This window comes from Taudactylus pleione, unplaced genomic scaffold, assembly GCF_031769625.1.
Source record: "Taudactylus pleione unplaced genomic scaffold, aTauple2 ptg000041l, whole genome shotgun sequence".
Classification (NCBI taxonomy): domain Eukaryota; kingdom Metazoa; phylum Chordata; class Amphibia; order Anura; family Myobatrachidae; genus Taudactylus; species Taudactylus pleione.
The window spans coordinates 53,742,122-53,760,624 of record NW_028284443.1 but is presented as its reverse complement, the minus strand read 5'-3'; the positions used below and the strand labels follow the sequence as shown (position 1 = coordinate 53,760,624).

Here is an 18,503-nt window from a genome sequence, read left to right as displayed (position 1 = left end):
CATTACTAGGCAGTTGCTGTGATGTTCTCTGCATTTTTATGGTGGTCACTGCGATGCTCTCTGTATTATAGGGCGCTCACTGTCACACTCTCTACATCACTAGGCAGTCGCTGTGATGTTCTCTGCATTTGCATGGTGGTCACTGTGACGCTCTCTACATTACTAGGCAGTCGGTGTGATGTTCTCTGCCTTTATATGGTGGTCGCTGCGATGCTCTCTGCATTATATGGCTCTCACTGTGACACTCTCTGCATTACTAGGCAGTTGCTGTGGTGTTCTCTGCATTTATATGGTGGTCACTGCGATGCTCTCTGCATTATAGGGTGCTCACTGTGACACTCTCTACATTACTAGGCAGTCGGTGTGATGTTCTCTGCATTTATATGGTGGTCGCTGCGATGCTCTCTGCATTATATGGCGCTCACTGTGACGCTCTCTACATTACTAGACAGTCGCTGTGATACTCTCTGCATTTGTATGGTGGTCACTGTGACGCTCTCTACATGACTAGGCAGTCGCTGTGATGTTCTCTGCATTTATATGGTGGTCGCTGCGATGCTCTCTGCATTATATGGCGCTCACTGTGACGCCCTCTACATTACAAGGCAGTTGCTGTGGTGTTCTCTGCATTTATAAGGTGGTCACTGCGATGCTCTCTGCATTATATGGCGCTCACTGTGATGCTCTCTACATTACTAGGCAGTCGCTGTGATGTTCTCTGCATTTATATGGAGGTCACTGCGATGCTCTCTGCATTATATGGCGTTCACTGTGACGCTCTCTAAATTACTAGGCAGTTGCTGTGGTGTTCTCTGCATTTATAAGGTGGTCACTGCGATGCTCTATGCATTATATGGCGCTCACTGTGACACTCTCTACATTGCTAGGCAGTTGCTGTGATGTTCTCTGCATTTATATGGTGGTCGCTGCGATGCTCTCTGCATTATATGGCTCTCACTGTGACACTCTCTGCGTTACTAGGCAGTTGCTGTGGTGTTCTCTGCATTTATATGGTGGTCACTGCGATGCTCTCTGCATTATAGGGTGCTCACTGTGACACTCTCTACATTACTAGGCAGTCGCTGTGATGTTCTCTGCATTTATATGGTGGTCGCTGCGATGCTCTCTGCATTATATGGCGCTCACTGTGACGCTCTCTACATTACTAGACAGTCGCTGTGATACTCTCTGCATTTGTATGGTGGTCACTGTGACGCTCTCTACATGATTAGGCAGTCGCTGTGATGTTCTCTGCATTTATATGGTGGTCGCTGCGATGCTCTCTGCATTATATGGCGCTCACTGTGACGCCCTCTACATTACAAGGCAGTTGCTGTGGTGTTCTCTGCATTTATAAGGTGGTCACTGCGATGCTCTCTGCATTATATGGCGCTCACTGTGACACTCTCTACATTGCTAGGCAGTTGCTGTGATATTCTCTGCATTTATACGGTGGTCACTGCGATGCTCTCTGCATTATAGGGTGCTCACTGTGACACTCTCTACATTACTAGGCAGTCGCTGTGATGTTCTCTGCATTTGTATGGTGGTCACTGTGACGCTCTCTACATTACTAGTCAGTCGCTGTGATGTTCTCTGCATTTATATGGTGGTCGCTGCGATGCTCTCTGCATTATATGGCGCTCACTGTGACGCTCTCTACATTACTAGGCAGTCGTTGTGATGTTCTCTGCATTTATATGGTGGTCGCTGCAATGCTCTCTGCATTATATGGCGCTCACTGTGACGCTCTCTTCATTACTAGACAGTCGCTGTGATACTCTCTGCATTTGTATGGTGGTCACTGTGACGCTCTCTACATTACTAGGCAGTCGCTGTGATGTTCTCTGCATTTATATGGTGGTCGCTGCGATGCTCTCTGCATTATATGGCGCTCACTGTGACGCTCTCTACATTACTAGGCATTCGCTGTGATGCTCTCTGCATTTGTATGGTGGTCACTCTGACGCTCTCTACATTACTAGGCAGTCGCTGTGATGTTCTCTGCATTTATATGGTGGTCGCTGCGCTGCTCTCTGCATTATATGGCGCTCACTGTGACACTCTACATTACAAGGCAGTTGCTGTGATGTTCTCTGCAATTATATGGAGGTCACTGCGATGCTCTCTGCATTATATGGCGCTCACTGTGACGCTCTCTAAATTACTAGGCAGTTGCTGTGGTGTTCTCTGCATTTATAAGGTGGTCACTGCGATGCTCTCTACATTATATGGCGCTCACTGTGACGCTCTCTACATTACTAGGCAGTTGCTGTGATGTTCTCTGCATTTATATGGTGGTCACTGCGATGCTCTCTGCATTATAGGGCGCTCACTGTGACCTTCTCTACATTACTAGGCAGTCGCTGTGATGTTCTCTGCATTTGTATGGTGGTCACTGTGACGCTCTCTACATTACTAGACAGTCGCTGTGATGTTCTCTGCATTTATATGGTGGTCGCTGCGATGCTCTCTGCATTATATGGCGCTCACTGTGATGCTCTCTACTTTACTAGGTAGTCGCTGTGATGTTCTCTGCATTTGTATGGTGCTCACTGTGACACTCTCTACATTACTAGGCAGTCGCTGTGATGTTCTCTGCATTTATATGGTGGTCGCTGCGATGCTCTCTGCATTATATGGCGCTCACTGTGACGCTCTCTACATTACTAGACAGTCGCTGTGATACTCTCTGCATTTGTATGGTGGTCACTGTGACGCTCTCTACATTACTAGGCAGTCGCTGTGATGTTCTCTGCATTTATATGGTGGTCGCTGCGATGCTCTCTGCATTATATGGCGCTCACTGTGATGCTCTCTACATTACTAGGCAGTTGCTGTGATGTTCTCTGCATTTTTATGGTGGTCACTGCGATGCTCTCTGCATTATAGGGCGCTCACTGTGACACTCTCTACATCACTTAGCAGTCGCTGTGATGTTCTCTGCATTTGCATGGTGGTCACTGTGACGCCCTCTACATTACTAGGCAGTCGGTGTGATGTTCTCTGCATTTATATGGTGGTCGCTGCGATGCTCTCTGCATTATATGGCTCTCACTGTGACACTCTCTGCATTACTAGGCAGTTGCTGTGGTGTTCTCTGCATTTATATGGTGGTCACTGCGATGCTCTGTGCATTATAGGGTGCTCACTGTGACACTCTCTACATTACTAGGCAGTCGCTGTGATTTTCTCTGCATTTATATGGTGGTCGCTGCGATGCTCTCTGCATTATATGGCGCTCACTGTGACGCTCTCTACATTACTAGACAGTCGCTGTGATACTCTCTGCATTTGTATGGTGGTCACTGTGACGCTCTCTACATTACTAGGCAGTCGCTGTGATGTTCTCTGCATTTATATGGTGGTCGCTGCAATGCTCTCTGCATTATATGGCGCTCACTGTGACGCCCTCTACATTACAAGGCAGTTGCTGTGGTGTTCTCTGCATTTATAAGGTGGTCACTGCGATGCTCTCTGCATTATATGGCGCTCACTGTGATGCTCTCTACATTACTAGGCAGTCGCTGTGATGTTCTCTGCATTTATATGGAGGTCACTGCGATGCTCTCTGCATTATATGGCACTCACTGTGACGCTCTCTAAATTACTAGGCAGTTGCTGTGATGTTCTCTGCATTTATATGGTGGTCACTGCGATGCTCTCTGCATTATAGGGTGCTCACTGTGACACTCTCTACATTACTAGGCAGTCTCTGTGATGTTCTCTGCATTTATATGGTGGTCGCTGCGATGCTCTCTGCATTATATGGCGCTCACTGTGACGCTCTCTACATTACTAGGCAGTCGCTGTGATGTTCTCTGCATTTATATGGTGGTCGCTGCAATGCTCTCTGCATTATATGGCGCTCACTGTGACGCACTCTACATTACAAGGCAGTTGCTGTGGTGTTCTCTGCATTTATAAGGTGGTCACTGCGATGCTCTCTGCATTATATGGCGCTCACTGTGATGCTCTCTACATTACTAGGCAGTCGCTGTGATGTTCTCTGCATTTATATGGAGGTCACTGCGATGCTCTCTGCATTATATGGCACTCACTGTGACGCTCTCTATATTACTAGGCAGTTGCTGTGATGTTCTCTGCATTTATATGGTGGTCACTGCGATGCTCTCTGCATTATAGGGTGCTCACTGTGACACTCTCTACATTACTAGGCAGTCGCTGTGATGTTCTCTGCATTTATATGGTGGTCGCTGCGATGCTCTCTGCATTATATGGCGCTCACTGTGACGCTCTCTACATTACTAGGCAGTCGCTGTGATGTTCTCTGCATTTATATGGTGGTCGCTGCGATGCTCTTTGCATTATATGGCGCTCACTGAGACGCTCTCTACATTACTAGACAGTCGCTGTGATACTCTCTGCATTTGTATGGTGGTCACTGTGACGCTCTCTACATTACTAGACAGTCGCTGTGATACTCTCTGCATTTGTATGGTGGTCACTGTGATGCTCTCTACATTACTAGGCAGTCGGTGTGATGTTCTCTGCATTTATATGGTGGTCCCTGCGATGCTCTCTGCATTATATGGCGCTCACTGTGACGCTCTCTACGTTACTAGGCAGTTGCTGTGATGTTCTCTGAATTTTTATGGTGGTCACTGCGATGCTCTCTGCATTATTGGGCGCTCACTGTGACACTCTCTACATCACTAGGCAGTCGCTGTGATGTTCTCTGCATTTGCATGGTGGTCACTGTGACGCTCTCAACATTACTAGGCAGTCGGTGTGATGTTCTCTGCATTTAAATGGTGGTCGCTGCGATGCTCTCTGGATTATATGGCGCTCACTGTGACACTCTCTACATTACAAGGCTGTTGCTGTGGTGTTCTCTGCATTTATAAGGTGGTCACTGCGATGCTCTCTGCATTATATGGCGCTCACTGTGACGCTCTCTACATTAGTAGGCAGTTGCTGTGGTGTTCTATGCATTTATAAGGTGGTCACTGCGATGCTCTCTACATTATATGGCGCTCACTGTGACGCTCTCTACATTACTAGGCAGTTGCTGTGATGTTCTCTGCATTTATATGGTGGTCACTGCGATGCTCTCTGCATTATAGGGCGCTCACTGTGACCTTCTCTACATTACTAGGCAGTCGCTGTGATGTTCTCTGCATTTGTATGGTGCTCACTGTGATGCTCTCTACATTACTAGACAGTCGCTGTGATGTTCTCTGCATTTATATGGTGGTCGCTGCGATGCTCTCTGCATTATATGGCGCTCACTGTGATGCTCTCTACATTAGTAGGTAGTCGCTGTGATGTTCTCTGCATTTGTATGGCGCTCACTGTGACACTCTCTACATTACTAGGCAGTCGCTGTGATGTTCTCTGCATTTATATGGTGGTCGCTGCGATGCTCTCTGCATTATATGGCGCTCACTGTGACGCTCTCTACATTACTAGACAGTCGCTGTGATACTCTCTGCATTTGTATGGTGGTCACTGTGACGCTCTCTACATTACTAGGCAGTCGGTGTGATGTTCTCTGCATTTATAAGGTCGCTGCGATGCTCTCTGCATTATATGGTGCTCACTGTGACGCTCTCTACATTACTAGGCAGTTGCTGTGATGTTCTCTGCATTTTTATGGTGGTCACTGCGATGCTCTCTGTATTATAGGGCGCTCACTGTCACACTCTCTACATCACTAGGCAGTCGCTGTGATGTTCTCTGCATTTGCATGGTGGTCACTGTGACGCTCTCTACATTACTAGGCAGTCGGTGTGATGTTCTCTGCCTTTATATGGTGGTCGCTGCGATGCTCTCTGCATTATATGGCTCTCACTGTGACACTCTCTGCATTACTAGGCAGTTGCTGTGGTGTTCTCTGCATTTATATGGTGGTCACTGCGATGCTCTCTGCATTATAGGGTGCTCACTGTGACACTCTCTACATTACTAGGCAGTCGCTGTGATGTTCTCTGCATTTATATGGTGGTCGCTGCGATGCTCTCTGCATTATATGGCGCTTACTGTGACGCTCTCTACATTACTAGACAGTCGCTGTGATACTCTCTGCATTTGTATGGTGGTCACTGTGACGCTCTCTACATTACTAGGCAGTCGGTGTGATGTTCTCTGCATTTATAAGGTCGCTGCGATGCTCTCTGCATTATATGGTGCTCACTGTGACGCTCTCTACATTACTAGGCAGTTGCTGTGATGTTCTCTGCATTTTTATGGTGGTCACTGCGATGCTCTCTGTATTATAAGGCGCTCACTGTCACACTCTCTACATCACTAGGCAGTCGCTGTGATGTTCTCTGCATTTGCATGGTGGTCACTGTGACGCTCTCTACATTACTAGGCAGTCGGTGTGATGTTCTCTGCCTTTATATGGTGGTCGCTGCGATGCTCTCTGCATTATATGGCTCTCACTGTGACACTCTCTGCATTACTAGGCAGTTGCTGTGGTGTTCTCTGCATTTATATGGTGGTCACTGCGATGCTCTCTGCATTTGTATGGTGGTCACTGTGACGCTCTCTACATGACTAGGCAGTCGCTGTGATGTTCTCTGCATTTATATGGTGGTCGCTGCGATGCTCTCTGCATTATATGGCGCTCACTGTGACGCCCTCTACATTACAAGGCAGTTGCTGTGGTGTTCTCTTCATTTATAAGGTGGTCACTGCGATGCTCTCTGCATTATATGGCGCTCACTGTGATGCTCTCTACATTACTAGGCAGTCGCTGTGATGTTCTCTGCATTTATATGGAGGTCACTGCGATGCTCTCTGCATTATATGGCGTTCACTGTGACGCTCTCTAAATTACTAGGCAGTTGCTGTGGTGTTCTCTGCATTTATAAGGTGGTCACTGCGATGCTCTATGCATTATATGGCGCTCACTGTGACACTCTCTACATTGCTAGGCAGTTGCTGTGATGTTCTCTGCATTTATATGGTGGTCACTGCGATGCTCTCTGCATTATAGGGTGCTCACTGTGACACTCTCTACATTACTAGGCAGTCGCTGTGATGTTCTCTGCATTTGTATGGTGCTCACTGTGACGCTCTCTACATTACTAGTCAGTCGCTGTGATGTTCTCTGCATTTATATGGTGGTCGCTGCGATGCTCTCTGCATTATATGGCGCTCACTGTGACGCTCTCTACATTACTAGGCAGTCGCTGTGATGTTCTCTGCATTTATATGGTGGTCGCTGCGATGCTCTCTGCATTATATGGCGCTCACTGTGACGCTCTCTTCATTACTAGACAGTCGCTGTGATACTCTCTGCATTTGTATGGTGGTCACTGTGATGCTCTCTACATTACTAGGCAGTCGCTGTGATGTTCTCTGCATTTATATGGTGGTCGCTGCGATGCTCTCTGCATTATATGGCGCTCACTGTGACGCTCTCTACATTACTAGGCAGTCGCTGTGATGTTCTCTGCATTTATATGGTGGTCGCTGCGCTGCTCTCTGCATTATATGGCGCTCACTGTGACACTCTACATTACAAGGCAGTTGCTGTGGTGTTCTCTGCATTTATAAGGTGGTCACTGCGATGCTCTCTGCATTATATGGCGCTCACTGTGATGCTCTCTACATTACTAGGCAGTTGCTGTGATGTTCTCTGCAATTATATGGAGGTCACTGTGACGCTCTCTAAATTACTAGGCAGTTGCTGTGGTGTTCTCTGCATTTATAAGGTGGTCACTGCGATGCTCTCTGCATTATATGGCGCTCACTGTGACGCTCTCTACATTACTAGGCAGTTGCTGTGATGTTCTCTGCATTTTTATGGTGGTCACTGCGATGTTCTCTGCATTATAGGGCGCTCACAGTGACACTCTCTACATTACTAGGCAGTCGCTGTGATGTTCTTTGCATTTATATGGTGGTTGCTGCGATGCTCTGCATTATAGGGCGCTTACTGTGACGCTCTCTACATTACTAGGCAGTCGCTGTGATGTTCTCTGCATTATATGGCGCTCACTGTGACGCTGTCTACATTACTAGGCAGTCGCTGTGATGTTCTCTGCATTTATATGGTGGTCGCTGTGATGCGAAGCATATTGTTACACCTGGGCCCACCACTCACTAGTTCTGCCACTGCAGTGGAGTGTCCGTGTGCATTTTTACTTCCGGGCCTCCGGCAGACTATCAGCTTATTATTTTCTGGACAGGTCCTGGGTGCTTCTGTGTCTCCTCTCCTGCTCCCATGGTGTTGTCTGCCTGCGTGACTTGTCACGTCACAAGCACAGAGAGGAGCCGAGAAGATTGACGTTGCTGTGCGCTGCCGCCCAAAGAGGTGCGCCTGCTGCCTTTGATTTTACTGGGGGAAGGGGTTGGCGGTGCAGGTGTGGGGTTTGTGGCGCCTGCCAGTGTGTGTGTGCGAGTGTGTGTGTGTGGGGGCGGGGGGGGGGGCAGTGTGCTTTGGGCATACAACACCCCTCCCCCCTCCTCACACTGGCAGGCACCTTTACGGATTCCAGCTTTCACCTACATTCATCTACAATTGGGTGGTCAAGGGTGGTGCGGGTGCAGTCTGAGAGTGTGTGTGTGAGGGGGTTAAACTCAGGACATCAGTTACTGTAGACAGAAGTCCTCTGTTATAATCCACATATCTAAAAATGTTCCAGTCCTGTGACAGGGGAGTGGGGGGCGATTAGGCATACACTGACTGACTGGGAGGGGTTGTTTGAGGAAGGGGGGCCCCAAATTGGTATCTTGGTTAAGGCCCCATGAGGCTTAAATCCACCTCTGTACAGTAATAGATATAGCATTTGGAGCAATGCAAATTTGTAAATGTATGATCTTTATTCATCATATTCTACAACATGGCTTAGTTGTTTTCAACACTTCTGGCTCTTATGCCGAACAAAGATGGACTGAAATAAAACTTCACCTTTATAGAATACTTATTGTACAGCTAATGTGTGTTACAGATTTCTTTTCCAATTGAACCAGTACTCCACATTGAAAAAGTAGCATGTTGTCGCAGCTGTGTTCCATGTGCAATCGCAGCTGCCATTGCATTAGTGTACATCACTAAATCAGGCCCACAGACTGATGGCAGCTGATCTGTTAGTATAATTAGTAGTTTGGGGGGGGGGGGGGGGGGGGAAATAACCTGAAGAGAATAACATGCACACACACTGTAATGCCCACACACTGTAATACACACACCCTGGGAAGCAGACAGAGAAATCTACTCAGGAATGCAGAATGACAAATGTCTACAGCTACTGTGTACATGAATCCCTGACAACAATATGGCACATAGGGTAAAATACCTAAACTAGGGATTGGTAGATTTTAGAACTTGGCATAGTGAATTAGTGTAAACCTCTGTAGGTGTTACCAGTGGTTGTGCTATTGCAAATATATACATTAGGAGCCAATACCAATTTATTAGAGACTTCTATACTACTGGTGACAAATGCATAGATCCAAATCCACCCTCCCTCTCTCGAACAGCAGGAAAGACGCAGAATATATGCTGCAATTTAATTCTCCTAGTAGCCTCTACTATTACTAAGGTCCTATGTATTAATAATTGTGGCACTTTTTAATTGTTTTACAAAAATACTGTGACTATGTACTAACTAACCTACAGGGACAGCAGTAACGATAACCGATGTCCCTGCGAGTTTCATACCCAGCATATTAGAGGAGTCTCTCACATTGTGAAAGGTCCCTCCAGGGGAATCGGACACTGCACATATGCACAGTGTCAGATTCGAGAGCCGACTGGAGGTTGCGGGTGAGAGATTTTAAGCTCTCTCTCCTGGGAATATGCCTCCTTAATAGTAAACCAAAGAGGCCAACGTCCAAAAGGTACATGGATCATCAGATTATTGAAAATAATGGGGACTGCAATCTGCAGCACTCATGAGTCTTTTGCAGGAGATATCTGTGACATCTCCTGCATTAGGCAGTTAGTACATAGCAGAAGTATAATTGTAAAAAACATAGGCTTGCTTAAGAGGCCTCTAAGTTTTCACTGGTGAATACTTTTCTCCATGATTGGTTATTGTGCTATCCCACAGGTTCTCAAACTCGGTCCTCAGGACCCCAAACAGTGCATGTTTTCCATGTCTCCTCACAGAATCACAAGTGAAATAATTAGCTCCACCTGTGGATCTTTTAAAATGTGTCAGTGAGTAATGACAGCACCTGTGCACCTGCTGGGTGACCTGGAAAACGTGACCAGTGTGGGGTCCTGAGGACCGCGTTTGAGAACCTCTGTGCTATCCAATTAGCCGCGGTTGTAACCGATGCGTAAAGTGGTATAGGAAGTATCGCAAATTTCTTTTCACCACCTCTGGAGTAGGTGATAAGTTGTGCAAAACCCCTATTTTTGGCTAAAAATGTCGGGACTTGGTGCAGAACCACTGGGACACCCTCCTTAATGATTAATTAGGTAAAAAAAAAAAATTAATTGGCTTCATTTGGCCAATAATGATATGTCATTTTTGAGGCAAAAAAATAAGTTTATTGGAAAATGGGTTTAAAGTAGTGGGACAGTTATATGGGGGTGCTGTATTGATAGGACAGGTGTTTTACACATTGCAGGTGCAAGTGACCAGTGTATTTTTAACATTTTTTTAAAATGCCCTATAATTACACAAAAATATACTTACACCCATTTAATGTAACCCCAATTTAACTACTTCATTTATTTTGGCCACAATAAAATATTGCTTTCTATAATTTTTTCACCGTTAGTGTTAAATGGCTGTTATATGCATTATTCTCTATTTAAGAATCCCAAACCCTTGGATTATGGCCACTTACACACTTCTATACCATTACCCTACCTTAGGTTACTTTTTGGGGGGTACAGGCTAATTTCCTCATTTTCATCTGTACTTATCGCTTGTCACCCATGCAAGAATTATCGTGCGATCTGGTTACCTCCGATTTTACAATAGAATAGCACGATAAACGGGAGCATGCAAACATGCGATAAGCGGCAAATTCGGGCGATAGGTGCAAAAAGTTCTCAGCAGAAAACTTATCGCAGCTAATTGGATACCCCCCTATATCTGAGAGTAGCCCTAATTTGCTAGGTGTTTTTTTTAGGAACTCTGATTGGTTAGCTATTAGCTCTACCACTCTACCATGCCCTTCCCTACATCTCCCAAAGTATTACAATATTAAATAGCAGTAAGGACTATTTTTACTCCTTATAGTCTAAGTGTATGGAAGTGGGATGCGTCAAACCAAGCATCTAATGCAGGGGTGGGGAACCTTCTTTCTGCCGAGGGCCATTTTGATATATATAAAACAATATTCGTGGGCCCAGTGCAGGCCATGACCCATCCGTGTAACGTCTCAGGGGCGGTGATTACAGCAATGCCCACAGCATCCCTGGATGCTCGGGGGAGCTATAAGGGCAGCGGTGTGACCGTCCGAAGCGTACTAAGGACTCTCCAGGCATCACTGCTGCATAGATTCTGGCTGCAGTGTGCCATTCTAGGCTCCCTGCTAGCCAGATGAGGTTAGCAGAAAAAAGCTGAGGGCCAGACCAAATGATTCCAAGGGCCTTATACGGCCCCCGGGTAGGAGGTTCCCCATCCCTGATCTAATGTGCTGTGAATCGCCTAACAGGGCTGTAGGGAAGGGTGTACAAGCAGTGCTGTTACCCAGGGTGCAGTGCCTTGGTGGTGGCAGCAGCATCTGGCTGGGTACCTTTGGATGCTCTGGGCACACAGCCTGCTAGTGACCCTGCCATAAGTGTTCGGGGGCAGGGTTGTGTGTGTGCGCTTGTCAGTCCGGTTACGGTGCTGTCTTCTAACAAAGTGGTGCTGTAAGATTGTGGTTTCAAAAACTGTTTAAATTAAGTTCATACATCCAACTAATTTAATATATTTTTTTACACTCATACATTGGGAAAAGTTGGAGCAAGAACGTCACTGCATAACGAAAATCCCACTGCTGACAAGAAATAGGATTACAAGCTGGAGACCTGTATTACGTCTTTGTACTGTACATAATGAGCAAGACATAACCGACCTTTGAAGCTATGCCAGATGCCTGTACAAAACAGCCTTACAATATAGGGGTATATAAGGATGCATTCATTACAAAAATCTTTTCTTCACAGTACAAATGCTAATTCTCCTCTATTGTAGTTTTTGTCCTCACTGTCAGGTGTGGATGCAGCTGGACTGAAATACATTATAAAGAAGTAAGCAGTAGCTCAGATCAACAGCATCAAGAGTTTTTCTTGCGGTCATTTCTCTCAGTTACAGAGAGTCAGGCAAGAAGATGGTTCTTCCTTTTGGCAAAACACCATTGAGAGAGAAAGTATGTAACCACACAAGATGTCCAATACTAGGTCATACTTTCCATCTATTTCATTTCCTTCCACTGTCTGTCTGTGTCATGCAAGACCTGTGTCAATAAACAGAATATACTACATACTGTTTACAGACATAAGAAGTCATTTTGGGGAACCTGTCCTCTATAATTACATGGTCACTTGGAGACCATTATAATATATATATATATATATATATATATATATATATATATATATATATATATATATATATACACATACACACACACACACACATACACACATACATACATACACACATATATAGTGCTGTAGATACTGTAAGCTATCATATGTATTTAATATGGATGGTCTTGCAAGATGCAAGTATAAAGGGAAAGGAAATGGATAGACATGAGAAAGAGAAATAGACAGAAAAGGCACAGGATATGGTAAGAATGAAAGGATTAGGCGGATAGATGCAGACAGCAGGAAACAGTGTATGTACTGAGCAGTAAAGGGCAGATTCAAAATTAGGTGGAAGTTTTTCAGCCCAAGCAAATCATGAGGCACTGCGAGGAATGTAAACTTCTATGCACACGGGACAAATACATGCAGCATGCACACTGGTCAACTCTGTGACCCCCTTTACGACTATAGATAAGGTTCTGCATTTTATAAGGTGCGTATTCACTACACGAGAGTGGAACGACTGTACGGTTACAACACTGTAATCGTTCAATCATTCATCATCCTGTACAGTGGATAATGTGCCTACACTGAACGATATGTCATTCAGTGCAGGCACCCTCCCTCATCCACGAACATGCACAACCTGTCTAGGTCGACAGGTTGGCCTGCATGTTCAGGCGATGACAAATACAGACAATGACAAGCGGGAACTCGCATCTCTGGTCATTTTCGACATTTTACAGCACAATAAATGAACGATTAAACAATTACGATGTTGTAATCGTTCATTTTTCTCATCTATTGCATACGCACCTTTACTGTTCACCATGAGCAGGTAGATTTAGGGGGTACCTAGCAAACCAGGGGAAGGTCTACACATGTAATGCAGCCTTCTTTGGAGCTCACCCTATTACCATATACTATGTGATTGGTTATCTGTCCCAGGATGGGATAGAACAGTGTGTAAAATGGAGTGGGAATAGAGAGACATGTACCTGGGAGAACGAGTGACTGACATCAGTCAGAGATGTGGAATTCCGTCTCCTACTAGGAACACTGGGCCTGATTCAGACCCGGTCGCAAGCGCTGAGCGCTCGCAACCGGATCAATGGTGGCCCAGAGAGCATGCGCACGACGGAGCCGCCTCCGTCGTGCGCATGCGCGACACCCGGATAGCGACGGGCAATCCATCGCTCCGGGTCTCGCACCAAAGGGGGCGTGCTGTCGATGTTGAGTGACAGCACGCCCCTTTGGTGGTCGGGGCGGGGGGGGGGGGGGGTGGCTGCCCAGACGGAAGCATTCCCATGAGAACGACAAGTGATGTCAGTGGGAGAGCTTTCGGCTCTGTTAGAGCCGAAAGCTCTCTGGGGCTTGCGGCCCCGAGACCTTACCACAAGGGTCTCGTCGCAAGCCCGATGGTCGCACTGGTCTTGACCATCGCGACCATCATCCTGGCCGCTCGCATTAGCTGTGGGTGGCATCCCACAGCAATGCGAGCAGCCGGGAGGGCGCTCCATATATATATATATATATATATATAAAAAACACCCTGATTCAGAGCCGTTGTGTTAAGATCTGACTGAAGGTTGTGGCAATTACTCTGGTGATTGTTGTGATATTGATTTTTGTAATCTATTCTATTACCTAAAATATAGTAAAGATTCCATTATATCCCCTTTTGTCTTGTCTGTGTGATCCTGAACCATAAGATACCACCAGTTTACATAGTGAGCCCTGGCTGTAACACCCAGGTACCTCACATACACCTATATATTCTGATATATTTATAGAAAAAAATAAACAAAACTTTTGTATAGTTTTAAGATGGTTCAAGGAACCTAAATCAGCTTGCTGTAACACTTCAGGTCGGAAAAAGTCATCCATTGATCTAGATGGAACAAGACATAAGGAAATCTCTGCGATTATTGGGTAGGTACTAGGATCACAATCTCCCTGGTATTTTATACTGTGGGCCAACACAAAACTCCAGGAAACATGCAGGAACAAGTTTAACATGCATTACAAAGCAGACCTAATTATTGCTCTACATAATGCCATCTGACAAAGGCAGCAGTCACACCTATGTGCCTGAGGTGCTCACCACATATGTACATGACTTATGTATATGTTTTCCATGCATTGTGCAGAAAATGGACCTTATTTATAGGTAGGGGCAAATTCAGCCAGAAGGTGCAATTCTACACCTTGGCAAAACCATTTTAAGCTGCAGGGAGTGGATGGGGATGTTTAAATCTGTAGACACAGTTTAGCTCAACTCTAAATTGCAGTGTATAAATCAAGCAGCTAGTATATTCCCTACATAAACTAGGATTTGCCCTTGTATTGCAACAGGGTGTGTGTGTCGAGGTTGCACTTTCCATTCTTTATTGAATTTGCTCCTAACCTTAAAAAAATATAAGTGATCGGGTTTAATTTATGTATTTTAGATGAGATCTATATGCCTTAAACAATTGTATTAAAACTGTCAAAAATCACAGCATTTGAAGCTCCTTTTTATATGTCGACTTACAGGGGGAATTCAACTGTTTTATTGTTCCCAATCTCCTGTATATCCCATGACGGGGCGATATTCAATTGTTTGTGCCAGTGGGCGAGAGTTATGGGCGCCTATTACTTATTGTGAATGTTTTGCCCAAATGTACTGGGTTCAGATGGTAAAGTGCCTAAACCCATGCAAAGTATTGGGAACGCTGCGGTTGGGTGCCGAAAAGCCGGACTTTTTGCTGATTTCTATTTGTCACCTCAGGAGGGTGAGAGCAGAAATAATAGGTGCCCGCGGCACTCATACCATCAGCACAAGGTGCTGAATTGCTCCAGTCATTTTAGACGGAAGCTGGGGGCAACGTGAAACAATGGAATTCTCCCCCTAAATTTACAATTATATTCCATTTTAAATTTTTTCTTTTCAAGTCCTTCAGTCTGGTACTATACAACCAAACCTATATGAAAAACAGCAGAAGCAGTGGAGAACTTATGTGTATTTTAAACAGGGCCGGCTCTAGGGGTGTTCAACCTGAGCGGTCGCACAGGAGCGCCACACCCATAGAGAGCGCACCCCGCCCCAACATCCCGATTTAAGCGGGACAGTACTGTCCCGCTGTTCCACCCGTGGGCCGAAGTGGCCCGCGGGTGTTTAAATCGGGTGGTTGGGGACCCCCACCGCTGCAGCTGTGCCGGACCCCGGAGACTCTGAATGGATGCTCGTGCGGCATACATTCAGTGACGGGAGAGCACTGGGGGAAGCCCAGCTAGTGAGGCTCCCCCAGCCTGACATTATTTGGAGGCGGACACGCCTCCTAATAACTTCACGTAGGGGGCATGGCCTATGGTAATTAGGCCACGCACAAAGATAGGGCGCACAGTAGGGGGCCGGCACAGGGTACTCCGACCTCTGGAGCCGGCCCTGATTTTAACGGTTCATATACCTTCCAAATAGCAGTTATAATTGAGCTATAACTGGTTCTGAATTTACTTATATGATCTGTCAAAATGTCTTTTTATGCAATGATATAATTGTGTTTGGATTAATAACAGACATACAAATGAACACTGCATTTTTTTAGCCTAGGACATTCATGAAAATACTAAATTTAGTGAAACACAACTTTACAGTTATCAGCCATGCTTACTCATAGAACATACATCAACCTAACCATTTACAAAATCATAAAAAAAAATATGACACCCCCAGAGGCATACTCTTAGGTACACTGTCCATGTTATCATGCAGTACAGCATGTATATGCTATATTTTACAGGGACTGTATAAAATGCAGTCAGTTCTTCTTCCTGATGCCAGAACATCACCACTTGCTTGTTAAATAACAGACACTTTCTAAAGAAGGCTTCTCCTCGCTCCTAACAAAAGCTGTGCCATTTACTTCATGGTTATATGGGTGGGTTTCAGCGGTTTAGGCATCTATTTTACTGGGACACGGTACAGGCAAGGAGTAGTCCATAGCCAATTTAGGTGGTGCATTGTATGTGCCACATGTAAAGAATCATAGTTGCTATGTCTGATAAGAAATTAAAATAGTCTTGTAAACTCCCACCATCAGTACCACAGAATGGTCATATTTCTAGTGTGTGAACTGCACCCAACTCTTCACCACAGCAGGGCTGTATCTGCTCCTAGTACCATATTCAGCCAAACACCTTTCCTTCGCAGTCACTTACACATGAAGGTCATGCATTATCTTCTAGAGGAAACACTAATCTGGTCCCCCTGTTTGTGATCTCATAGTCTCCTCCTCCAAGTTCACGCTCCAATGCTTCCTCTGAGCTGCTTTTGGTTTTTCTGCCATCAAGGCTTGTAGTGGCAGTGTGGGAGCCAGAAGAACCATTGGCTGTTATGGTGGTGTCTCCATAAGTCAATGTGAGGTCACCATCATTAAGAATGAAGTCTGCATCATCTTCTCTCAGCTGCTCTGGGTTCTATACAGAATACAATAAAGACATTATTTGGTAGCAATGTAGTGAAGTGTATAATGGAATTCACATGAGGAAGTCTCCTCACTACTATTATTTTATACATTTCCCATTCTCTAGCAATCTGTGTGTTCCCATTACTTCTGCTAGAAGTCTGCATCATGCATCTACTAACAACAATAAATGTAACTTAATAGTATACAATTTAGTCCTCTTTATTCTATTCTAGTAGACATATATTATTTGTGTGCTCATTTGCATGTAGAAACATAAACAACAAATATTTAAATGTTGAACTGATCTAAAACCTCTAAATACTCAAAATACAAACCCTCCCTGTTCTGGACAACGAGCCTGTCGAGTAGTATGCTGTATTCTTCCACTATGACTGCCTGAATAACTTTATAGGTGACAGGACAATGATACTGGATTGGACACTTTTCGTCGCTCTCCAATCTGGTAATGCCATCACAGAACAAATGCTTCTGTACAGTTCACAGACACTGATGAGGATAGAAACTTTCATGGAATACATTTTAATTTTTAGATTTTTTCAGGTTGGTACTGTGCTGACTGATAGAACATGGTGATAAAGCTAAACCGGTAAATAGTAGGGATGAAGAACAATTACCCAGAGACATTTTGAGGTTCTACTTACATTATAAGCCCGCGAGCTTGTGAAACATCTGGCCACCAGCCCACACCAACTAGGCAATGTCGTAGTTAATGGGGGACCACTGTGTGTCAGCATTGGCTTCAGATACCTGATTTTTCTTATTAAGGAAATGACATGTTTTACAGAGCACAGGCAGTGCAAAGCTGCACAGCAAAAGGTTTAAACAACAGACATTAAACTGGAGAAAGGACAGTTAATGTATACTATGAAAATAAGAATATATGTGTTATTTATAATTAATTAACTGGTGAATTAAAATGGACATATACATACCAGAGAAGTTGCATGGAGATTACAGTCATTAGTTATACTCATGACGTTCATTTATGGTGTACTGAGTGTTGCAATGCATAGACGCAGACACTGACTTTCTAAGCTTCTCTGTAAAAGTAAAATTAGTAGCAAATCTTTGAAAGTTTCTGAGGAAATATGTATTGTTTACTAAAAGGTACATTACTGTCATTATCTGCCAAACAAGACTTATATTCTAACATCTGTTCTCACTTCTTAGTCAGGTATCATGAATAGGTGCAATTATGGAACATTTTACATTACAAAGGGGTCACAACCCAATGGAAACATTTAGGAAAAGCAATTTACCTGGTAAACTTAACTTACAGTTTGTTTTTAATGTCTGACATAACAGAAGTGCAACCTTATAGAAAGAAGTGGTTTTCAAGTAGCAAAAACATTTTATTATATTAAGTGAAAGTGTAATTCTCACCACTTCTCTGCAAGCTGAGAACACTAAGACTGGGGGGTCTATTTACTAAGCAGTGTTAGGAGACAAAGTGAAATGAGATAAGGTGCCAGCCAATCAGCTCCTAACTACCATGTCACAGGCTGTGTTTGAAAAATGACAGTTGGGAGCTGATTGGCTGGCACCTTATCTCCTTTCACTTTGTCTCCTAACTGCTTAGT

At 44.8% G+C, this 18,503-nt stretch overlaps 1 protein-coding gene across 2 annotated transcripts in view; it reads right to left on the bottom strand.

Moving 5' to 3' along the window:
- Positions 1–8,774: 8,774 nt before the first annotated feature.
- The window catches only part of SLC9A7 (solute carrier family 9 member A7), a 136,470-nt gene continuing 126,741 nt past the window's right edge, over positions 8,775–18,503 (bottom strand). For both annotated transcript variants that reach the window (XM_088458795.1, XM_088458800.1), the window contains 2 exons: positions 17,565–17,670; positions 8,775–16,912 (listed from right to left, as the gene is read on the bottom strand). In XM_088458795.1, the coding sequence (XP_088314921.1) occupies positions 16,664–16,912; positions 17,565–17,670 (355 nt within the window). In that variant the 3' untranslated portion in view covers positions 8,775–16,663. The remainder of the gene's footprint in view (positions 16,913–17,564; positions 17,671–18,503) is intronic.